The sequence below is a fragment of the Lolium perenne genome, chromosome 4 (genome assembly GCF_019359855.2).
Source record: "Lolium perenne isolate Kyuss_39 chromosome 4, Kyuss_2.0, whole genome shotgun sequence".
Lineage (NCBI taxonomy): Eukaryota > Viridiplantae > Streptophyta > Magnoliopsida > Poales > Poaceae > Lolium > Lolium perenne.
The window spans coordinates 46,363,779-46,389,108 of record NC_067247.2 but is presented as its reverse complement, the minus strand read 5'-3'; the positions used below and the strand labels follow the sequence as shown (position 1 = coordinate 46,389,108).

At 49.5% G+C, this 25,330-nt stretch overlaps 1 protein-coding gene and 1 long non-coding RNA gene across 2 annotated transcripts in view; one reads left to right on the top strand and one right to left on the bottom strand.

Annotated features, from left to right (window-relative positions):
* LOC127292370 (uncharacterized) overlaps nucleotides 1-14,040 on the bottom strand; it is a 40,494-nt gene extending 26,454 nt beyond the window's left edge. The window contains exons 1-6 of the mRNA XM_051321751.2: nucleotides 13,991-14,040; nucleotides 7,615-7,678; nucleotides 1,955-2,167; nucleotides 1,607-1,870; nucleotides 1,296-1,505; nucleotides 915-1,166 (exon numbers count right to left, since the gene is read on the bottom strand). Coding sequence (XP_051177711.1) covers nucleotides 915-1,166; nucleotides 1,296-1,505; nucleotides 1,607-1,870; nucleotides 1,955-2,167; nucleotides 7,615-7,674 — 999 coding nt within the window. The 5' untranslated portion in view covers nucleotides 7,675-7,678; nucleotides 13,991-14,040. The remainder of the gene's footprint in view (nucleotides 1-914; nucleotides 1,167-1,295; nucleotides 1,506-1,606; nucleotides 1,871-1,954; nucleotides 2,168-7,614; nucleotides 7,679-13,990) is intronic.
* Nucleotides 9,893-11,309, top strand: LOC127292371 (uncharacterized). The gene is made up of 2 exons (XR_007845117.2): nucleotides 9,893-10,347; nucleotides 11,141-11,309. It is a non-coding gene; the product is annotated as an uncharacterized lncRNA (long non-coding RNA).
* Nucleotides 14,041-25,330: the final 11,290 nt, after the last annotated feature.

Here is a 25,330-nt window from a genome sequence, read left to right as displayed (position 1 = left end):
CCAGGCATTCACCAGTTTGCTCTTAATAGTAGAGATTAGGAGCACTAGTCTGTCTAGGTTTAGCTTGTGCTGAGTCGGTTGGTCGCGCATGTATATACGCACAACAGGCCATGGAGTTTTGTATCACGAAAATAGAAAAGAAATAAAGAGAGGAAAATTAGAGGGTACGACACACACCGTTGACCGTTAAATTTCGTATTCATGTGTGTTCGTCTAGTTTAATATGATCCATCAGAAGGCAAATTGCAACAAACTTCATGATCAATAAATATGTAAAGCTCTTCATATGTTTGACATTAAGTTTTGTGAAACGGGCTATCCGTATTTATTTATTTTTGCAAGGTATATGGCAACGATCTGCCCATTCAATAAGATAGAAAAAAGCTAAACAAGTTTGTTTTATGTAGAAAAATAAATATGTCAGCAATTAAATTTAAGTCTCAGCAAGCTATTAAGCTCACCGCATCAAGCTCCATTATAACATCTTCCACGTTTGGGAGAGCAGCCCATCGTTGTCCAGCAAAGTCCAACAATCAGTACCATCATAGTAAACATTTTTAATTACAAGGCAGCTATCAGCTATGGTTTCTGTTTATATGATTTGTATTAAATTCCGCTCAATTGGGATTCGAAAATGTATGTTGTCCGAACCAACTCTCTATATCATGTGGGTGCATGGATCTAGTGTAATTGGTATTTTTTGATAGTAATATCACTGCACAAAGATGAAATTATAATATGAAAAGTGATAAAAAGTGTCAAGATAAAATAATGGGAGAGGTATTCGATTAATGAGTTTGTGGTAATAGAAAACCAGAGTGCAAATAAATAAAGGAAAGAAGCCGAAACAGGTTATGATTCAGCCGAAACAGGTTATTGTTAAGAAAACAAATCGCTGAAAGTAGAAGACGTACCACTTCGCCTGTTATGTCCACGTAGAGACCAAGTGAATAGATGATATAATTAGCAGTATTGACAAAGAAACCCACGATGCTACCATTGTTTTGGACAGGACTGCAGAAATGATTCCCTAATGTTTCTCCAAAAGGTCCATAATTACCACTATTGGTGACAAATGAAAGTGACGTCAGAATTTCTCCATAATATGTGTGCATGGCTATTGTTCCAGAAATTTTCTTAAGAAATTCTGAAGGGCCAAATTCAATCTGTAAATGAACATAAGACAGTTTACCAAGCAATAAGTTCTAACAAGCATGGGTTAGTAGAAGATATGGAAACAACACATTTCTGCATTCATGTATTGGGGAAATAATTTAGCGAAGTATGATATGCACCATATGGACGCTGTCATCTCCGTATTCATCTGATATTCCCCATGGACCGGTACTGCGCTGCTGCCCATTGCAGTCAATATATTTAAAGGCGAGTGCAAAAATTGCAAAGCCACTACGAACTACGACGCTGGTCAAACGTCGGGGTAAGACATCCACGTCCTGAGTATGCCCAGAACTACCACCCCAGTGCCCAACTTTTCTAATCAAAGTCTGGGTGGAAACAGATAAACACAACAACAAATAGTCAGGAAAATAGCATAAATTAAAAAAAACAGTTGTATGATTAGAACAAGTTGCTTATAAATTCGTACCTGTCTTTCCACCGGTTCCCCCTCAGAGTTCACATAGCAGCCAATCGCATTAATAGATTCCATAGATCTGACAAAGAAGCCAACAATACTACCATATCTCATCGGTGGAGTTTGGAAACGAATTCCTGCTACTGTTCCAAAAGGACCATAGGAACTGACATTGGTGGAAAACACAATAGAAGTTACGACATCCACATTATGTGTTTTACATGGACCAATTGTTCCAGAAACTTCCATTAAAAGCTCCAATGGGGCAAGCTGAATCTACAAGAGAGGCCGGCAAAAAAGAATTATCAGTCTTAATGAGCTTCAGAGCTTAGCTAAGTTGAATAAATTATTTGTACTCACTGTGTGAAAACTTGCAACGGCATGGTGGCCTAAGTGAGCTCCCCATGCACCTGTATCATGTTGGTTTCCATTTTTGTCACTATATGAAAACGCAATCGATTGTATGGTATTGCCACTACGGATGGTTATGCTATTTAGACACACGGGAGCCACCTCAATTTCGCTAAGTTTGCCACCAGATCCACCCCACGGTCCAATCTTGGCAATGGATGCCTAAGGCCAAATCAATGAAAAAAAATCAAAAGACAAATAAATAAATATACAAATGAAATATATAAATGGAACTGACGCCTGTTTGAGACTTTAGGTGGACTTCTATTTGTCATTTGCAAGAAAAATCATGCTCAATAAATATGCAAGGCTTGTTTTTACTACTTGGTAAATATGAAGGGCTTCGTGTACTTTTAATATGAAATATCGGCGAGAAAAATTGTGGCCGGATACAAAATTTGGTCAGATTAGTGCGACAGTTTTACTCCAATACGGACGCCTTATTTACCTTTTTTCATATCACTCACCACATCGTATTAATTTGAAGCTAAAGTAAATCAACCATGAATCATGATTGTATGATTCCATGGAATAACACAAGAGAGGATTAGGCTATCTCACATCGTTAAAGCAAGAAGGTGCACAATGAAAGTATCCAACCATCCGAGTTCAAGTTCTCGCAGATGCAAATATAAATTGAGGTAATTACACCGCTAGCCCATAAACTTGGGTCGTTGGTTCATTTTAGTCAACAAACTTCCAAAGTGAAATGATCCAGTATCACAAACATGCTATCGTCCTCGTTCTCTCGTGGTGGTGTTGTGGCGGACCGGTCCCGGGTCAGGGCGAAGAGGCGCCCTTCCTCCGCCTTGGCGCACTTATGGGCGATCCAGATGAGCTTGATGACTCTTCCTCCGAAATCATGGGGATCCTAGCATGGACCGAAGCATTGGACGTACTTGCGGAGAGGCTCATCGGGCTGTTGCAACACGGACCTACGATCATGCTTATGACGCGGGTCACTGGTGTGGGGCGGCGAAACGGGTGACGAACCGTACGAAGAGGTCGCTCCAGGACGAGACGGATGCGGCTGGTAGGTCCATCGGCCAGGTCCGGGCCTGTCCCTGGAGGGCCATGGGAAACCAATTCGCCATGACTCGGTGGTTTCCCCTGGCGCCGAGGATGGCCATGGTGTATAACTGTAGGAACTCCAGGGGTTGGTGGAGTCGTCGTAACGCGGAGGCAGATCTAGCCGGAAACCCTCAGGCAAAGACATGTAGCGCATGTCTTCCTCCAGGAACGGGCACGAGACGTTGTATGTCCGTTCCCCGGCAACACGCATGTCGCCCCTGCCTCTGTGACACTGACGATCGCATGACCCTGCTGGTCACGCCTGCGCTACAGGGTCACACGAGCATCCTCCGGAGCCTTGACGACTTCCTGGTCATTCCCGATGTGCGAAGGTGACGATGGTGTGCGCGCCCTGGGGTTGGGAGCTTCCCGGGCTCGGTTCCTCGCTCGGGGGCCCAGCGTTGATGTAGGTGATCAGCTTGTTGACATGTGCGGCCCAAGCCTGGCGATCGACACCTGGGGGTCGAGGCGGAGGAGCTCGCGCGCTTCCTGGAGAGCAGCAACGGCGTTGACCCCCCCCCCCCCCCCCCCCCGAGCCCCTTGCCCCGGTGAGGGAGGCCTAGCGGAGTCGGAGGTGTTGAGCGAGACTCGCGCCCGGCGGAAACCTTGGACTGGATCCTGATGGCATCACGGCGCTTCACGTGTTGGCTCCTAGCATCCTCCATGTCGATGAAGAACCTGAGGCGCGCTTTAGCCTCCTACCTAGCACGCCAGATGTCAGGGTTTTGGTTTCGCTCGCGATGAAACATGGGTACCTCGGCAATACCCTTGAGGTTATCAGACCACATGGGGCTAGAAGCAACGCTCCAATTTCAACATGGCCATGGATACGGGGAGCCTAGGCGTGATGGCGGGAGGGATATGCTTGATGATCGTCGGGTGCTTGGAGTGGGAGAGGTGGTATGGTGATTGTGCCGGTCCCTGAGGGGCAGGCGCTAGGTTTTGGGACTCATCGTTGGGTTGGGCGAAAGCCTTGTCCCGGCGGCTAGCCGGGACCAACGACGGTGATGCCCTTGGGCGCCGCATCCTTCTTGAAGTCGTTTTCGAAGCGGTGTTCTCATTCCTCCGCATGGGTTCTCCGAGGAAAAACCTAGATCCCTCAAGGGATCGTGTGTGGGCGGCGCTCTTGTGTCGCTTTACCTCTTGGGGCCTCGCTTTGGACGTCCACTGGACAGAGGGACCGGCATGTGGTGTGTTGTGGTGGTTTTGGCGGAGGCGAGTTCGTCTTCGGCCTCGCGGGGCGCGGCCCTAGGGCTAGTGTGGTTGTTGGAGCGGTGGTTCCGGTCTTTCGCCTCCGCATGTTGCGTTGAGGTGTGGTGTCGACCTTGTTGGTCGTCGATCCGTGTGTACAGCCTCAGGATAGCGTGTGGTGTTTTGTTGTATCGGGTTTTCGGTCAGTTTTCCTCATAAAAGGGCTATCTCTTTTTCTTCTATATCAATAAAAGACAAAGCTTTTGCCTCATTTTAAAAACAAAAAAAGTGCTGCCAGCTACCTTGTTCCGGTTCCAAGTTTCCAACCACTGAATCTATACTCGAGCGTGCTGGAGATGATACCGCCAACAGCCGTTGCTTTTGTGCCACAAATGAGCTAACTCATTTCATCCACACTTGCCATATATTTGACGCTCCAACCTCCTCACTCGACGAGCCTCCGTCGGATTACTTTTCACATGGATACAAATTTATGGAGTACAATAAAACCATCGCGCCAACTTTCATGCTACAGATGTTGTTACTTCATTTAGTTTGAAGGTTATATTCTCGGGATTTTCGTTTTGATAGTTGTCGCGACAAATTTCTTGCCTTCAGATCAAAGTTTTATATCTAGCGTATATGTGTAAATTCAGGGCATCAACCCAACATCACGTCCTAAGGATGCATGCATCTGGACAAACCAATATATTTTTCTTCAACCTCATATATGCATGGGATATTGTGGGTATATCAATAAAGCATGGCACATCCATAGTACTAGCTAGGCTTCTCCCGGCCGCCTCCTCCCTCGTCCCTCCTCTGGGGCCACCAATCTCCCTCCTCCTGGGTCGCCCGTGAGTCGGTGGCTCCGGAGGTCAACTGCCAAGCACAAGATCTTCCTCTCGTGGCTTTCCTGGCCGCTACCACTACCAGCGCCAGTGGTGGTGGCGGCGCCCGATCGCCAAAGGCGGAGGCTAGAAGCCGCATCGAGTGGTTATGCTCTAGTGGGTACACAGTGGCGGCGCTCTCAGCGACGGACATGGGCGATGGGCTGGCGACAGGATGCGGCGGCCTGGACCGCAGATGCAGGGCGACGTGGCGATCGTCCGCGACCAGCTGGGCAGGCCTGATCTGGGCAGCATGCTGGCTCAATCTGGGCCACTCGGGCCTGGTTGGGGTCGCGGGGGCTGCGGCACGTACCTCGTCGGCCCCGGGGTGATGGCAGGCTGTGTTGCGATGGTGGGCACCGCGGTTGCTCTTATTTTTTTTAGATAAATGGAATATATTAATATCAAAAGAAACCAATTACACCCAGCCTCTGCAACAACGCCCCACCCTAATAGCAGTACGGATGCATATAGCCAAAAAGAGTAAAGAAAACTAAGAAATAAAAGTCCCGCTACAGCCTTCTAGACCTAGCAACAGCAATACAACCACCACCGTGACAACACCTGAAGTTCAGACTCTCCAAAAGCGACGCCTCCAAGAAGGAAACAGTGCACCAGCGCCATCGTCGCCCGACCAAAGGTCTTAGGTTTTCACCCTGAAGATAGTCTCCACTCTCAAAACAATGCCTCCAACAAGAACATTGCCAGGCACAACCAGTTAAGGCCAGACCTTGGGTTTTCACCCTGAGAGGTAAGACTCTGAACTTCTCATGTGCTTCCGCCCCCACATGCATACCACTGCTGCAGAGCCCGGAACGCCAAGCAGATCCCTCGGCATCACGGAGACTCGAACCTCCTTTAGCCAGTCCACCAATCCGGCCTTCATGATATTCCTTCTTCTGATTTCACCATGGACCAAAAAGTCACCTGATGTCAACACAGTAAGAGCTTGTCATTTCCTACTGCGGTGGAGGTTCTGAACCTCCTTCATTGTCATTGGCTGGCGGATGGTGGCGTGGTCTATTCATTCGCATCGCGATCCTCGGGTTCCTCTCGTGTCAAGAGGAATATCTACTTGATGCTTGTCCTCCTTGATCTGGCTAGAGTGTCGAGTTCTGGAAGGCTCCGCCGAAGAAATCCCTTGGGCAATTCATGCCCGAAGATTGTAAGATCGGATGGGATTTGGTCCTGTGTTCCCATGTTTTTTCCGACCATATAGATTCAGGGGGGCGGTGTGATATCTATTTCCATCATGGGACACGCGCTTTTGGTTCCATGGAAGAGTTAGAGGCAGAGAATGACATGGAAGCCAAATTTTGATGACTAGTGCTGTTGGTTCAAGGCTTTGCATCGATGGTGAACTTGCTTGGTTTTTCGGGCTTCATAGCAGCGTCGGCGCATGTGAAGTTTGATGTCCTACTTTTCAGGATGAGAATCCAAAGCCTCGTCTTAATTGTTTGTGCCTCACAATGATCTTGTTGAAGGCATTGTTTTGAGAGCGATGCTTTTTTTCAGGGTGAAAACTTAAGATGTATGATCGGGCGATGATGACGCTTGTGCATTATTTCCTTCTTAAAGGCGACGATTTTGGAGAAATTGGACTTCAAGTGTTGCCATGCAGATGTTTGTGCTACTGTTGTAAGGACTGGAACACTATAAAGGAACTTTTCCTTTTTTTAGCTTTGGTTTTATTTTTTCGGCTGTGTGCATCCGCACTACGCTTCGAATATTGTGTTGTTGTAGAGGCTAGATATAATTGGTATCTTCGTGATATTAATATATTCCCTTTATTGAGAAAACATGCGAACATGCAAGCTGCATCAAAATAAACAATGCCTAGGTAACTTATGTTAGTATATTTGGTTTTGGGTTAATAATGAAGTGAATCTAAATGCCACATCTATGGTAATGTTTATTGGGGGCGCTGTTACGAGGTCCAGAAGCATATAATCTATAATATTTTATAAAAATATGTTCATAATATGTTTAGAATCTAAAATTAAAGATACTCCATCCGCTCTCAAATAAGTGGACATCTAACTCTAAACTTTGTCCACAAAAGAGTATACTCCTATATTCTCAATGCACTTTAATTGCTTCTCTCTCGTCGCACCGAAATCAAACCTAATAATATTAAGCACATGTTTTCCTTGTTTTCTACATACACTTAGCTTACTGGAGGTGAAAGAATTAAAGGGAGAGGCATGTTCCCAATATATTTTTCACTTTATTTTATAATTTATCTTAGAAACCCCGCATATACACTTATTTGTGGACGGAGGGAGTACGCATCAAAATCTCGTTGTCACCATGTTTACTGCAATCATGTAATGTTGAAGTTTTGTGGTGCAATGGAGGGTACACGTTGATGGTCCACAAACTCAGGTTCCAGGGTGACTCCCCTGCTTTTCTCATTCCTTTTGAGTTGATATTAAAGATTCAAGCTAGTAGACATACCCAGCTTTGCTCCTTCGTATGACCTTCTAGCTTTTGGTACACGTTGATGTCCCCACCCATTGTCCTGCAGCGTCCATCAAGAGCATAATAAACATTGTGCTAAATAAATTATCTTATTCATATTTTTATGATCTTTGAACTAATGTCGATCAAGAACAACAATGAAGTGAATATATTATGGTCTTATAAGGAGGAAGAAGCAAAAATATTCAAAAAAGGCCTAGTCAATCAATTGGTGGAAGTGGAATAGACACAAAAATATTTAGATGAACGTAACTAATTATCATAATTGCCGGTGATTCGTGTTCGGAAGAAACAAGGGTATCACCGAACCCGAAAGGTTCGAACACGGGGCACTCAAGATCACATCGCCGCCTTACCGAAGGCGGGCACTGCAGAGAGAGACACGGTAGTTACCCAGGTTCAGGGCCCTCAGAGAGGTAAAACTCCTACGTCCTGCTTTGGTTGATGTATTGCAGGTCACAATGGAGAATATGACCGTACATATGTCTAGGGTTTGTGATCACACTGGATCGTCCCCCTCTACGCTAGCAAGGCTAGTCCTTTTATAGCGGAGTTGGTCATCTTCCCCTGAAATATCTCGAGGGGGAAGGGTTGCCACATCTCCAAACCGAGGGCGGAAAACTCCGCTGCCCTTTACAGGATGGACATAGTCCATGGTCGATTAAGGGTTGTTCTATGGCAGACGCTGAGATCGTCGATGACGCCTCCGTTGGCAGCTTGCGCCGTCCACCCGGCCTTGCACCAAAGAGGCAAGGACAGGGTCTTGCCGCCATGGTCCTCGTCGAGCCCGCTTTAATCACCAAAGAGGCAATGGAATCTCGTCTCCTTAGGATGGAGCTTTTGAGCTCATCCATGACGTGCACGGTGCAATCCTGGCTTGTCTTGTAGCTTTGGACCACACTCCGCATGTCCTTGTTGCAGGACTTGGTGAAGAAGGAATCCTAAGATCCTTGGTTGATATTATCGTCCCAACGGAAGTTCCCATTTGGAGAGGTTTGTGGCTCGGGAACCTCCACGAGGGAGTTCCTCTTCGAACCTGTCTTCCGCTCCAGCTTGACGTCCCCAAGAGGGTTTTATACCTCGTGCAGCCTCACTCGGGAGTAGCCTCCCCGAGTGATTGTTTTATTGTGGACTCTGAGGGCCCAGCGTCCGTAGGTCCATGGCACCCTGGTTGCCAGGGATCCCACGATAATCCATCATCAATCATCCTAAACCTACTTTTAGCTCCAATAATGCTCCGTTTGGTCCAGTTTATACGTATTTCTAGATTGTTAATTTAACCTATATATAATATAGATTATATAATTTAAAATTAGAACATTAGAGAGTACAACATCTCAAGTTTCTAATGATATATTTTTTAGGAAAACGATTCAATTCAGGGGGAGGTTTCCACGCCTCCGGCTTGGTTCTGCGACACGCGTCCCTACTACGAGTCTCACCATGTGCATCCCTATCTTTTTCCTTTCCTCCCTTCCACTACTAGGAAATAGGCTACTACCGGCGCACCTATTTTAGCTACCGCATGCGCACATGGATGCGCCGGGCCAGTGCGAACACGCCGGTGATACCAGTATACCGTTGGCGCTCCATACTGTTCGCCGGTGATATATGTACCCAGCACCGGCGCGCTATCTAGGTTCGCCGGCAGTAGTTTGTTTAGAAGACAAAAAAAATCCACGCAGCCTCACACACGTCGGATCTTATGTGCCCATCCCCACATGCAGCGCGCCGCCCTTGGCCACCACTCGCCCCAGACTTCGGCCTCAGGCTCGCCTCGCAGGGCAGCCTCACCACCGTGCCTCCTCCGGCGGGCCGCCAGCGACGAGGATGACGACGGTGGGGATCGACTGGTCGACTAAACGGCGGCGTGGAATAGAGCCGTGCATCCGCTCCCCTTCGACCTCGGCTTCGACGGCGAACGCAGCTCCCCCTTCGACCTTGGCTCCGCCCGCGACCGCAGCTCCCCACTTCGACCTCGGCTCCCACCGTGACCGCAGCTCCCCCCTTCGACCTCAGCGCTGCTCGCCTTCGACCACGGATCTCCTTCCGATATCAGCTCCGATGCGGGGAACTTGAGCTCGATGCGGCCGATGGCGCGAGGCCGGCGACGGTAGGTGCGACGGTAGGTGCGGCGGTAGGCGGCGGCAGGTGCGCGGCGTGGGTGGGTGTGAGAGACGGAGAGGATTAGGGCATGTACAACGCTCCTAGTCAGCCTTCCCTTACCAACCGACACGTAGGACAATTGGTGACATGGAGATGAGAGAGAGCGAAGAAAGGCCGAGCCTTCTCTTCCGTAAGGGATGATCCCTTGTTAAGGAGGAGAAGGCAAATCTTGGCGTTGTATGATTTGCTCTCCCTTATTCACGCGATTTTCCAATCCGGTGCTCCGACGCGATTATCCGTCGTCTCCCGCGAAACTATTTTGCTCGTTTCGCCAATTTATTCTTCTCCCCGCGCTAAATCGCCCCCTCTCGATGCCAAATATTCTGCCGTCACCAGCACAAATCCATCCCAGCCACCCCTGCTCCAACATGTTTCGTCGGCCGGCGGGGAATGAAGCGGCCTGGGGCATGGACGGACGTGCTTCTCCGTCACCGATTCTGCTGTATGCTCCCCCACCGCCAGACTCCAGATCTAACACCGCCTCCTTGAATGTTTGGTGGGACTTGGCTGCTGCTAGCCCATTCAATCTTCGCCAGCAGATTGGTAAGCCTCGCCTTGTCCATGTACCAGATGTGTAAGTCTTTCCTTGAGAATCCTGGATGATGTGGTGACGCACGGCCCAGCTAATTCGGTTGCTAACTGAACGAATTTGATGCGGTCTGCAGTCTCAGCTTGTTAAGAATTATTGCTTCCTCGTTCAGAGTAAAAGAGAGATTGGGTTTCGTTGGCAATAAAGATTGGAGAATATTAGATGCGAGCATAAGCAAAATGATAGGACGAATTAAAATTTCTTAGTTTCTCTGCATAGTTCTGCATAGTTTCCATTGCGTGTGACCTCTAGATTCTGTACAGCCTTTTGAGCCTTCTATAGCCTTTTGAGCCTTCTATACAGTTCTTGTTGATCTACTCAAAGAATCGTTTGATAGGATAAGGATGGACGAAGTTCATATTTAATCTGCTGTAGTTGCAGTTCAGTGTTGTATGGTCAATTATATATAGCTTGAAGAGGTTTACGGTGCTAGCAGTCCTGTAGTAACTGTGAGGCCTGACGGGCGTTGTACTGCTGCTGATTACGTTTAATGAATATACTAATTGAATTAAGAGAAGTGCACCTCATAATTGTACAGAGAAATCTAATATTACTGTAGACTGGTGCTGTTTAATCCTATCTAGATGTCCACAGTATATGAATAATGATCTTGAACATGGCGATGATGGAGAATCAAGCAATAAAATGCGATAGATTGGTAATTATAAAATTTCTTGCATTCTTACTCCATATGGACGACTATGTGCATATGTCAATGCTTAACAAAGGTTTCATTGTGCAATGTAGATGGGCGCATGGCTGAGCAACACAAATGATGCTATAAGTGGAAACACAAAAAGAATGACCAATATTGTGATGCTGTGAGCTGTGACTGCTGAGTACAATAGCAACAATTTTTTTTCATATATTTCAACTATGTAGAGTTATTCCTTTTGAAGCTAAAGATCTGTTTGTATTCGGTGGGTGGACAAAACGTAGGATTTGCACTATCACGTAACACACCACAGACGGCTACAATGATACTGTTTATTGTTGATCCCTATTTTTTTGCAAGCATTTTAAGTGCTAGAGATAACTCCAAGCAACAAAGCGTTGTACAAGATGTTTTTTTGCCTGCTCTTGCTGACGTGGATGTCACAAGGGAAGGCTGCCTTCTCCAGCATAGTACATGCCCTTAGGTGCGGGGTGGGTGGGTGCATGTGTGTTGGTTGTGCAGGTCAAAAAGGGAGACGTGGTCCAGGTCCATTTCGATGGTGCACGCTTTGTTTTGTCGCCGGTAGTAAATACCACGCTAATCTCTGGCCTCAAATATCGCTGCCGCATATATATTTTGGGTCGCCGGCATTGCAAACTGCCATTTCAACCTGGACAGTCACGAGCAGAACATCCAATGTCACTAGCGCATGAAATTGTTTGGTGCGTCGGCGATGTTAAAATACTACCGGCGCTGCGCTGATTTGGTGCGCCGGCGGTAAATACCACCGCGTATAACATATTTGGCGCGCCGGCGGTAACTCTAGTAGCTATAGGCCTTTTCCTAGTAATGTTTCATCACAATCCATCCCCTTCATTTGTGCTCCGCACTGAAGCTCCATGGAAAGCTCTGCTTGACTTCTTCACCAACACGCTTCACCACCAGCACACACCACCCAGCCCCATCTCACTTCCCATTCGTGTCTCTCCCGCATTTGGTGGCTTGCTCCGCTACTCTTGCCTCGCGCTACTCAAAAGGGGATAGCCGGATGGGAATGGTCGCAACAAGGCGTGCCACTGGTGCACCTCCTGGAGTCTTGCGCGTCGCACCATCGCGCCGAGATAGAAGCCGCGGCGGAGGCCTGTAACCCTAGCCCGCTGGCACCCCGCCGTCATCGGAGATGGAGGCCATGGATGTTGGGACTGCCGATGGCGGGTGTTGCGAGCTAAGAGCAGTTGTGCTGCCACGCGAGACGATGGGTACTGCTATCCAATTCCGATGGTGTTGCCCACCGGCAACAGCGGTGCTTCCGACGGCGTCGGGAGGAGCTACAACCGGTCACAATAGTGTTGCCACCTGCTATGGCGGGATGCTACGAGCAAAAAATACCGGTGCTACCACGGGCTACAACTAGTGCTTCCAGCGGCAGCTAGCCGTGCTTCTGGCGGTGGTGGGCCGCGCTTCCACCAACTATAAAGGATGCTACCAGCCAAGGGAAACGGTGCTTCCAGGATGCGACAATGCTGCTGTGGATGACGGTGATCGGCGATGGCGCAGCTATGGCCAACCACGGCGCTGCTACGAATGGCGAACTATGTTGCTGCCAAACAGGGTTGGTGCTTCTACAAGGTGTGCCGTCCGTGTAAGCTGCCACGCTGCTTCCAGGGTCACCGGGTGATGCTACTGCCGGTGCTGTCACTGCCCAGCGAGAGCAGTGTTGTTGTCGCTGCTCAGCGAGATCACCTCGTGACGGACGGTGTAGGGATCGTCCAATCATGCGGTCGCCGACCCAGAGGCTGGGAAGTTTTCATCATCCGGAGAATTCTCAACGCTTTCCTATGTTTTATGATATATAAAAAATATTGAGTCGGTCAAATTAACGACCTAGGGTACATGTAAAGAATTTCCTGTTATGCACGTCTTCACCAAGCTTGAGAAATGCCCCAAGTGGAAGAATACATGGCCCACCCTCAGCAACGGCACATAGATCATTGATGTGGAGGGGGCACCCTCAGCTACCTCAATTGGGCGCCCAATTGGCAACAGGAAAGCCAAGACCGAGAGGAATGGTATCGCATCATCGGCCGCCATAAGAGCATCATTGACATGCTCATTGCAGATGTGGTTTCAAGTTCAAAATATAGAGATGATGACCGAGATGAGAAGAACCATAAAAGGTGGAAGGCCTTGTTGGACAAGGCCAAACACAAGATCAAGCTTGAGAAGGCCAAGGTTGAAGCCGCCAAAGTGGCCGCCCAAGCCACCCTCACCCATGCCATGAACGAGTCGCCTCAAGCCGCAGTGACTAAGATGAAGGAAGATTCGAAGATCTTGACAGCGACACTTCCACCGTGGATGATGATACCATGACATGGTACAACATGGCTCAGGTTTGCATCACGAAGGAGATGATGGTAGCATCGACGGCAGAGCACGCCACGCTGGATCTTGGATCTGGATCGGTGAGCACAGATCTACATACGGGCATATCAGTGACCTGTGATGTGATGGTTACTCATCTCCTTCCGGAGCAGCCGAAAGGCAGATGAGGGCGTTTGGTTCATCAGCCTTCATCATTGTGGGAGTGGCCAGGGCTAGCCCACGGTGTGAGGCGCGCGCGGCGGACTTTTGTCGGAGGGTGAACCGCCACAGCAGACCACCGATGCGATGAAGGTAGAAACCCTGCAAAGAGGTCTGATCCTAGGTTGAAGCTTGAAGCCTTGATACGTCAGCGAAGAGCCGAAGACTGGTGTATCGCGTCGCGCGACCATATTATGAACTGCTTCGAGTACATGGAATTGAAACCGCGCGCAAAGAAAACGATTCTCAACTCTAACTGATGTTTGTTTGGGGTTCTCGTTGACAACGGTAAGGCACTACTACTAACAAAGCAATTTCATGGAGCAAAGCTAGAAACCAGTGCAGGTAGAGAAAGTACTAACCTTGAGAGGGTGTCGAGTCGAAGGCCGGCCTGAAGCGCGCAGAGCCGCTGTCTTCGTATGTGACTCAAGATGGATCTAGATCAAGTCTTTGCCGAGTATATATATATGCATACTTGTAATAATTGTTAGATATGTTAAGATAGTACTCCGTACTATTTTAGTAATTAATTAGGTGATCCTCAGTTATGCAAACTCAGCTTATCGCATCGCATCGTCACCCGCCAATAAATAAAAGAACCAACGAATATATTGAATTGGAAGGATCACCAAAATAAATCCTGTCATGTGCAAGCACATCGAATCCAGTGACTTCTGACCAATGTTTAAAATAGCCGGCTACATGATATAGCGGCGGCCTTCCAAAACAGCTATAGCCCGGCTATAGCCTGGCTATAGCCGGCTATTTAAGAACTTTAACACCTTTTAGCGGGCTAATGCAGTTAGCCACACCATGCGAAAAAGGCTATAGCGGGCTATAGCCTGGCTATAGCCGGCTATTTTAAACTATGCTTCTGACCCACTAACATGAATTGATGCCTTTCTTTTTAGAGTTTCACGGACGGTTGATGGGCGCCGAGCGAGGGCTGTATGGGTACCTATCCGTGTATCACACCCTCAACAATAACAACAACAATAACAATGAAAACGTTATCTCGCGGGTCAACACCCTATTGCAAATGCGGAGCCAGGAAATACCCATAAGGGTGACTTCTTTTGGGCTTAGGCTTATGCATAAGCCAGCTTATGAAAAGCGGTGGGTAGAAACTGTGGTGAGGAGAAGCTCTCAGAAACTGTTCTTCCTATTCTTTTGGGCTTGTGACATTTTAGCTTATTTGTTGTGTTAAGTTGTGAAAAGTCCGAAACACCCTTAAATACAAAATTTGCCCAGCTCAATTCGTAACATCATTATCAATGAGCAATAAATAATCTAGACCATTTTTGTATATTACAACATTGAGTGCAATAATCATATCTGAGGAACGGGGGCAAAATATACGGAGGAAAAATCCATGCGCATATCTAGACCACCATTCATCCATTAAACATGCGTGTATGTGCATCTAAGCTGTACCAGCATCCGATTGAAGCGCCCCAGCTAAAAGAAATCAAAGATCATGCTAACAGGAAGACAGACGCGAGCTGGACTGGTAAACTGGATCGGATGCTCGCGTGTTCCAATCGAGCCAGGGCAGTTGCTCCGCGTGCATGCGGAGCAGGTCACGTCGGTCGGCGGGGCTCCTGCCTCATGTGCTGGGAGAGATCCAGGGCTCTTCGGCGGAGGCGGAGCAGATCACGCCGGAGTGGATCATGAGGGCGAGCTAGGGAGACGGGCGGGTGGGCCAGGCTTCAGCAGCGTGCCCACGACCGGCGGAGGTCGGAGGAGGCAGGCGGGAGGCAGGATAGACGGAGAAGATGCGGGCGAGCCACGGAGTATACGGCCAGTGGCGGGGAAATTTGGCCGGCGGCGGAGACCCTACATGGCACGCTCGTTTCTCACAGGGGGAAAGTGGACGGGAGGGAGAGAACATGGTGTCGCTTGGGTTGACTGCGGTGGCAGTTTGGTGTAATTAATGGGAACAGAAGGGGTAGTGCCATATAGCGTTTGGTTCATCGGTGGAGAAGCTCGGGAAACTGCCAGAAACTGGTCCAGAGCAGTTTCTGGGTATACACGCGATTGAAGCTTCACGGTGAAATTAAGCTGGCCTTAAGCTGGACTCTTCTTTTGGGCTTCAGCTGCCTACAACCCCGAAGCCGGTTCACAAGCCCAAAAGAAGTCAGCCTAAGGGGGGCCGAGCATTGAACAAGAATTTTTTTAACACAGCTCCAAAATACAGGCAAAAATGTATATGTTTTTATGGTGTACCAAAAATATGTCGACTGCACCCCCTAAAAAATTGGTAGTATTTGCAAAAAAAAAAAATATTGGTAGTAACATATTTTGATAGTGCAAACGGTAGGCATGGAGACAATATATAAGATTAGACAAAATATACAAAATATCCCAATCTTTTTCCCTATATGCGATGTATGTTGATAGTATATAGAATCAGTCTTGCAGAACTGACTATTGTGTACGTATCAGGAGATAGGCGTAAAAAAATTGTCTTCTTGTATGTGCTCTAAAATGGAGAAGAAATAAATTCGGGAGCTGTGTGCCCTGTGCGGGCTTGGTCGGCAGGTCGCGCTTGGGTCCTTCGAATGCTGAAGAAAAGTGAGATGAGAGCGGAGAGAAGCTATAGAGGGGAGAAAAAGCGCATGCAGCATGCAGCTTCTGGCCAAGGAACTATTAGAAAAGTCAAAAAAAGTTCCCAACAGGATCTTCTGTGAGCAGCTTACTAGTATTTTGATCTGCCAAATTTATGTTTGAGAGATGAACATACGATGAAACACACAGCTTCGTACATAACTGTGAAACAATGTATTTGGGGGAACCGGCACAACCCTCTAGAGGTGGCCTATCACATATATTTTTTCGATAAAAGATGCTTTCATTACTTTTATAAGCAATTACATCCAGCCTCTGCATAACCAGGATGCACACAGCTGTTTATATTGTCTCAGGTTCAAAAAGATTAAAATAAAACTAGGCGAGATACATATCGGAACGATGAATCATATAACGCCTAAGGAAAAGGTGGGGCATCTATCCGTAGACTATGTTGCCACCCATGTTGGGAAAAAGTATCCCTCGCCGTAGCCTCCAACCGTGTACAGACCTCCGTAAACAGGTCTCGGTTCTCCACTCGCTGAAGAGGTAACCACGAACGGAGAATACCTGTACATCTATAGATGGCCTGCAACAAAGAGCAATTTATATCATTAAAAATCTTGTCATTTCTACATAGCCAAAGCGCCCAGATAACTGCTAGCGCCCTCACCCTAAGAAGCAACTTAAACCTTGAATCGACACCATGAAGCCAATTGCCAAAGACATTGGCAACACTAGTCGGAGGATACATGGTAGACGCTACTTGGATAACTGACCATATAGATCTCGCGAACTGGCACTGGAAGAATAAGTGTTTGATTGTTTCGTCCTGATGATAGAAAACACATCGAGTACTCCCATGCCAATTACGCTTAACAAGATTGTCTTTGGTGAGAATTACCCCTCGACGAAGATACCATCCAAAAAATTTAATTTTTAATGGTATCTTCATCTTCCAAATCTTCTTGTTATTATCAACTGGTAAATCAGAAAGAAGGATCGCGTTGTAGAAAGATTTTACAGAGAAAGCACCATTGGCATGAAGGTTCCATCTAAATTTGTCTGGTTCGTCCGATAATTGAATATCTCCGAGCCGTTGAATTAAGGTATTCCATGCCACAAGCCTTTGTCCAAGTAAAACACGTCTGAACGTTACATTCGGAGGTGAGGTAGCCATTACAGTAGCAATGGTATCACCTTGACGGCGAGCAATCCTATAAAGAGCTGGATACTGTTCACTTAAGGGTGGCTGCATTGTCAAGCCAAGCATCTTCCCAGAACCGTATTTGTGCTCCATTCCTGATTGAGAAAGTGCCATGGCGAAAAAAATCATTTTTTGTCCCCATTAGCCCGGCCCAGAAGTGAGAATCCCCTGGTTTCCAAACCATTTGGGATAATGTCTTCGAACCGATATACTTTCTCCGGAGAATAGTCTGCCAAGTCCCATCCTCAGTGAGGAGCTTAAACAGCCATTTACCCAGTAGAGCTGAATTCTTGACTTCCAAGTCATGAACTCCAAGCCCTCCTTGGTCTTTGGGACTACAAACTATACTCCACTTAACCAGTCGATATTTCTTTTTCTCGCTGTCCCCTTGCCAAAAGAATCTGGATCGATAGTAATCGAGTTTATGCAGAATTCCTTTCGGTAGGATGAAAAATGATAACATATACAGTACCATATTTGTGAGTACCGAATTAATGAGTACCAATCTTCCACCTAGGGACAGCAACTTGCCTTTCCAACTACTAAGGCGTTTTTGTAGTCTTTCTTCCACTAATTTCCATTCCGCGATTGTAAGTCTCCGATAATGAATCGGAATACCCAAATAACGAATCGGAAATTGGCCTTGCCCGCAACCAAACAACTCTGTATACAGAGTCATATGATTTTGGGCATCACCGAAACAGAACAATTCGCTTTTATGGAAATTGATTTTCAATCCTGACAATTGCTCAAAAGCCGCCAAAATTAATTTCAGATTTTGAGCTTTTGAAAGATGATGATCCATAAACAGAATTGTATCATCGGCATATTGAAGTATAGATAAGCCCCCGTCAACTAGATGTGGAATCACTCCTTCAATCAGGCCATCAGCCTTAGCCCGCTCTATGAGTATAGCCAGAATATCCGCTACAATGTTAAACAACATCGGTGATAACGGATCCCCTTGGCGTAACCCTTTTCGTGTTTGGAAATAGTGACCGGTGTCATCATTAACCCGGATTGCGACACTACCTCCATACACAAAATCATTTATCAGAGTGCGCCACTCTGGAGAAAAACCTTTCATCCTGAGTGTTTGCTGTAGAAAAGACCACTTAACTTTATCATACGCCTTTTCAAAATCTAGTTTTAAAATAACCCCATTTAATTTCTTAGAATGCATCTCAAGTACCGTCTCAGGCAAGACCGCCACTCCATCAAGGATGTTCTTTCCTTGCATAAAGACCGTCTGTGATGGCTGGACAACATGATCCGCAACCGTATTAAGTCTAATGGTGGCCACTTTCGTGAAAATCTTGAAACTTACATTTAAGAGGCAGATAGGTCTATATTGTTGAATCCTTTCTGCCTCATTAACTTTCGGTAACAAGATTACTTCACCAAAATTTAGAAGAAATAATTCTAGTTGTCCAGAGTGAAGGTCACTGAACAAATCTAGAAGGTCCGATTTAATCGTGTCCCAGAAAGTTTGATAAAACTCAGCTGGGAAACCATCAGGACCCGGTGCTTTGTTGCATTCCATTTGGAAAACTGCCTTCTGAACCTCTTCCTCAGTATAAGGTGCGGTTAGTAGACCATTTTCCTCAATAGAAACTTGGGGTATATCGTCCGTTAAGTCCTCATTAAGAGAGAAGGTACTTTCCTCCGGAGGACCAAACAAACTTTTATAATAATTAGTAATGTAAGATTTGAGTTGCTCATGGCCTTCAATCACCCCTTCATCTTGAGTAAGAGAATGAATACGTTTTTTCCGATGTCTCCCATTGGCTAAAGCATGGAAATATCGCATATTTGAATCTCCTTCCAATATGAACTGGGCTTTGGATCGCTGATACCATTTGAGTTCCTCCTCACGAAGAAGATTCGCCATCTGCGCATTTGATTGATTTTTAAGTTCAATCTCCTGCGTCGACAACGGTCTAACCTCCGCAAAAGCCTCAAGCTCATCAATAACATTTGATAAGCGAGCCTTCTCTTTTTTAAGGATACCAGCCGTATGGGCAGCCCAACCAGAGAGATGTTTGCGCATTGACCGCATCTTATTATTCCATCTCAGAATTGAAGAGCTGCCTCCAACCGGTCTCTCCCAAACCTTCTTAACCATATCATGAAAACCCTCTCGATGTAGCCAACCAAGTTCAAATTTGAACGGCCGTTTACACACAGGACGGGGATTCCCAGTGGTTAGGAAGATGGGGGCATGGTCAAACAGATTTACAATACGTTCTAGTGCACGGACAGACACCATAGGGTATATATTTTCCCATTCGGTGTCCATCAACACGCGATCTAGTTTCTCGTAAGTGGGTTCAGGCAAGCTGTTGGCCCAAGTAAACTGTCGACCAGACATGAACACCTCCCTTAAATCAAGGCTATCAATGACAGCGTTGAACAAGAAAGGCCAATGTCCATCAAAATGGCCTTTACTTTTCTCGTGAGGAAATCTCAACAAATTAAAATCGCCTCCGATTAAAATCGGATAAGGATTATCCTTTGTAAGATTTACCAATTCACGTAAAAAGTCAGCCTTAAAAGCATCCGGGGCGGCACCATACACAGCGACCAGACTCCACTTGAACCCGGCTGCTTTATTCTGAATGTCGAGCTTAATATGATACTCTCCATCAGAACTAGCTAAGACAGTCATGGTATCTATACGGACGCCAAGTAAAATGCCACCGGATCTACCACGAGGTGGGCGAGAAAACCACTGAAAGTTAATTCCGCCTGACAATCGGTCGAGAAAATTTTGTGTGAAATTTCGCCTACCCGTCTCCGATATAGCAATGAAATCTAAATCATAATCTCTACAACCATCGGCAATGTGAGAATGCTTAGCCAAGTCACCAAGACCTCTGCTATTCCGAAACATGCCGTTCATCGAGAAACTATTTTGGATTTAGAATTTTTGCCATATCTACGAGATTTGTTTCCAGCCGATGATCTAGAACCACGTTCAGATGCAGTTAGATCATAAACTGAACTAAGCTCTGAGTGGTCTAAATCAACTTCTGTCACACTTCCAACTATAGCCGAGAGAATATGACCATCTAGGATGCCATCATCTTCATCATCGTCAACAATGGAAGTAGCCGACTCAGTGGATCCATTTGGAGCAACCGTTAAACGGTCAAGCTCCGTCTGTCTCAACACATGAGCTGAAGCTAAAATATCATCCGAACCTCTACCCAAAAAGATACCTACACTACTCAAATTCGAAGAAATTCTAGTATCAGAAAAAGAAGTGAAAGACTTGGATGAATTTCTAGTACCTGTCGTGTCGAGGTTCTTTTCCGCCTTGCGCCGCATAGCCCTCTGCATCACGTCTTCATCCGTAGCCTCCACGCCATCCTCCGTCGTAGCAAACCTCCCACTCCTCCTCACCGTCGGCTGCGCAACTGGTGGAGGAATAGTGGGGCGAGGATGCAAGACGGCGGCAGCTGGCGGAGGCGGAGACAAGCGCGATGAAGATGGCATCGACCCTGGTGCCATAGTAGACGGCGGTCCAGACGCTGGTGAAGAAGATTTCGATGCAGGGGTAGATGGCGAAGAAGCCCCCTGCACCGAACCCGACCGCGACGCTGAAGCCCCCCTAGGCGAAGAGGGCACAGGGGACCGGCTGGGGCGCCTCCCCAACCTATCCTGCTCCTCCGCCTGAGGCGCACGGGCCGAAGGCTGCACCATCCCAGACCCCCCGCACGGCGGCGAAACAACCTGGCTAGAGGCCGGCTGCTGCACAGACGTGCAAGGAGCTGGGTGCAGTCCCTCCTTGCCGGGGGCCGGCTGCTGCAACTCCAAGGCGAAGTCCTGCTGCAGCGTACTCGCCGTGTCCTGGGATGGCTGCTGCATCGCCGAGACAACGGCAAGGTGCTGCTGTGCCGCCGAGACAGAGGGCTGTGGCTGCTGCCCCTCCGTGCCGACGACCTGCTGCTGCGCCGCGAAGCCCACGGCCGGCTGCTGTGGCCCCGCCGGTCCTTGGGCCGGCTGCTGCATCGCCACATCAGCGGCAGAGAGCTGCGGCAATGCCGAGCCCAAGGCCGGCTGCTGCTGCCCCACCGCCACCGCAACGTGGCGCTGCAGCCCCGAGTCCGACGAGCCGACCGCGGAAGAAGAAGCCCTCTGTTGCACCCTCTCCGTCTGAGGTGTGGTAGAAGACGGAGTGGGAGCAGCCAAAGGAACACCGAGAGGAGTAGACGACGAAGACACCGGGCGAGTCCTTCCCTGCATAAAAGTCCGGACACGCGACGGAGAAGGCGCCCCGTCCATAGGAGGCGGAGTTGCCACCAAGTGCGGCGACATCGTCAAAGCTCTAGCCACAATCGCCTTGCCCCTGACTGTCGTCGGCGAGTGGTTAAACGGGGTCATGGCGACCTGAGTAACCGGTACCGAAGCTGTGCCAGAAGAAGGCAAAGATGCATGGCCATCTACGTCCATATGTGAGGCCCCTGGTGCCCCCTCCGCCGCGGCATCATCAAAACTATCATCGTCACCATGAGCCGCATCGTCCTCATCATCACCCTTCCAGAAGAAAGGACGAAACCTAGGGTCTGGCTTGTACTCAGAAGACTCACGGCGAAATCTGAATCTGTAGCCATTAAGCTGTAGGCGAGCCAGCACCTCTAAGCATGGTGGCCCGTGTTTCTTATCTATCTCCAGAACAGAAGTATCTCTCATGGCCACCTGAATAAGAACTATCCCTTGACTCCTCAAGGTATACAAATCCACATCAATAGTAGTACCAATAAAAATACCAACAGCCCATAGACCTAGGAAGTGTCGAAGAGCATTCGAAACACCCTCGACATGCACCCAAACAGGCTCCATCACAAACTCTGGCATAACATCCTGCTGAGTCCAAGAAGAAACTATGGCCTGTGTATTAATCTTAGGCACGCTCATCTGCATACCGTCAATCCTTAACAAGTCCTCAGCGGTAGGGATCCCAATCAGAAAAGCATTATTACCATGAGGCTGTGCCTCCCACTTTCAAGTGGGGTTCCCCGGACACATGCGAGCCATGAGATTCTGAATATCTGTCGCTGCAACAGTCCCCTCCCCTAACACCTGTACCAAAGCTGTAGGTGCTCCGATGGATAACATCTGTGGCTTATAAACTGAGTCAGGAACCTGGAGATCGAGCGTAGCATCATTACCGCAACCCACAAAAAAACTCATGGGTCTCGGGGTCTTCAGCACAGGGCAACGAATAGTCGGGTGCGCCCCAGAGTCACAAACTAAGTAGTAATGTGGAACCTTACAGTCTTTAGAAGCATGCGTGTTGACCGCGCACTTCCAACAACGACCCGCCTTCTTCGGTTTCACCACTGGTGCAGCCGCCACAGGTGCAGTGACAGCTGGTGAAGCTATCGGCATCGGCAGAGGTGCAGGAACCGCCTCCATCACGGGCGTAGGAACACCCGCCGGTTGAGGGTCCTGCATGAAACCCTGCAGCATGGCCGACGGCACACCGTTGCCACCTCCCGCTGTCCCCACCGCAGCGACAGGTTTCTTCTTCCTCCTCTTCTTCTGCTGTCCAGGCTGCGCCGGCGGGTTAACCTGTTGTGGTATCTGAGACACCACCGGCTGCTGCGTGGGATTAGTAGAGGGAAAAAACTGTCCCTGAAACTGTGCATACTGTTGCTGCGGCGGGTACTGAGGGTACTGTTGTTGCGGTGGATACGGCGGCTGTTGTTGAGGCATGAACGGAGTAGTCGGTATACGCGGCTGCGGCGGGCGAAAACCCACCTGGGGCCGAGGCTGCGCAGCAGGGGCTGGTGGCATGAGGGCCCCCTGCGGCCATCCTTGGAACCCCGGAGGACCTTGATACCCTCCGCCGGCCGACGCAGAAGCCGCCACCTGCGGGCGAGCCGGCACCGGAGGTGCAGGCGCTATCCCCGGAGGCACGGAACGGGGCGGCCCGGCCATGGGACCAGCGGCGCCCTTAGACACCACGTCGACAAAAGATCGGCAAAGTGGAGCGCGCTCGAGAGAAGCAGACGACGGCGAGGATCTCGGGCGTCGGTCAGGAGGTAGGGGCGGCGGCGAAGATGGATGCGAGGCGGCGGTGGCGTGGCTACGCCGCGAACAAGATCGTATGATCGTATGATCGCAGGCAGCCAAACCCCCCCGTCTATCTCCTTGTTGCAGGCCCAGAAGCGCTCGACCCAGCCTGGCCCAACACGCACGCGGCCCAAGCCGCGATGATCCCGCCCTCTCCGTTTCAAACCGAGGCGGAATCACCGCGTCGCTCGCCGGCGGGGACGCGTTGCCGATCGTCCGTCGCGCTCCCTTGACGGCTGCGTCGAGGAAATCACCAAAGACCGCCGGCGGCGTGAACCTCTTGGGGGGCAACGGACCTCTCCAGCCCTTCAGACGCACCGACTGCCGTGGAATCCGCATCCCCGGCGGCGAGCTAGAGATAGCTCGACGAAACTTCGCAGGTTCCAAGCGCGGAGGAGACGACGAGCGTGCCCTCGGCACCGCCACCGCCAACGGTGATGCGCGCCTCTCCCAAGTCCTGGCCGAAGCCACGGGGAAGCCGATCTTGTCCCAAAAGTCCTCCAGGAGCGCCGCCCGATCCAGATCCTTGTCGATCGGCAGCACCTCGGGTTCATCTTGAAGGCCAGCCCACGCCACCTCCTCCGCCACCGAGCACTCATCCTCCACGTCCAGATCTTCGAGCGGAACGAAGCGGCCACTTGACGGAGGAGATGCCCCCGCCGGAGGGAAAGAGCGGCCTGGCCGCCGGCGAGCCAAACGGGCCGGGGTCGACCAAGGTACCACCTCCTCGCCAGCTGGCTTGGAAGCCGCGTCGGCCGTCGCCTTGGGAGCCAGGATACATGACATCTCCGCCTCGTCGAACTCCTCCTTGTTAGTATATGTGGAGATTGTTCCTACTAAGAGATGGTGAAATGCTTTGTGTAGCATCTGACTAACATGGGACATGCGCGGCCTCGAGTGAGGGTCGCGCCTTCTTATATATAGGGGGTACACAATGGAGAATGGACTTTCAGAACCGGGCGGTATGTGACCCTGGGCGAAGTCAGATTCTTATTGGTCTAGATTGTTGCGTGGGGTCCACTGCTGTATGGGTGTTTTCCACATACAGGTACAAACCGACAGTGCATACCCGTGTGGGGCGTCCCCGTCAATCCCCTGCCCCATCAATCCCCGTCCCGGTTCACGCGGCGTGCGCGACGGCAGAGCACCACGGCCTCCTGCTCATCCAGCCCGGGAGGCGGCGGCGTTGGAGACGTCGCGGTGGCGCGCAGTGTGCGCCAGCAGGTCGGCGCGTCCGCGGCAGACCTCCTGCTCGTCGTACGCATGTGCGAGCAGGTCGTGACCTGGGTTGCTGCTGCAGTTCCGACGAGGTCACGGCCCGAGTGTGAGAGCTGCAGCATGACCTCGCCATGCTCCTCGGCATCCTCCCCGTCGCCGAGCTTGGGCCACCTTGATGCCGCCCGTCCCCGACGCCACGTTGACGCCGCCTATCTCCGACGCCAAGTCGACGCTGCCCTGTTCCCGACGTCGGCGCCGTCCCGAGCTCGCCCGGACCTCGACGCCGCCCTGTCCCCAACGCCACATCGACGATGCCCTGTCCCAAACGCCGGCCCCATCCCGAGCACGCCCGGGACGCCACCTCGGCTGCGCGGGCTCCTCTACCGTCCGCCCGCCCGACGGCCGCCGTGCCTCCACCATCAGCTTCTCGCGCGCGCGCCGTGCCTCCGCCATTTGCCCCCACTGCCGCCAGCTACTAGTGATTATGGAGGAGAGAGGAGAGACAGGGGCATGATTTGGAGGAGAGGAGAGAGACGGGTTGTGTATTGTACGGAGGGTATTATCTGTATCAGACACATGATCAACTTCTGTACGGGCCCACCCAAACACGTGGACCAATGGTAGGTTG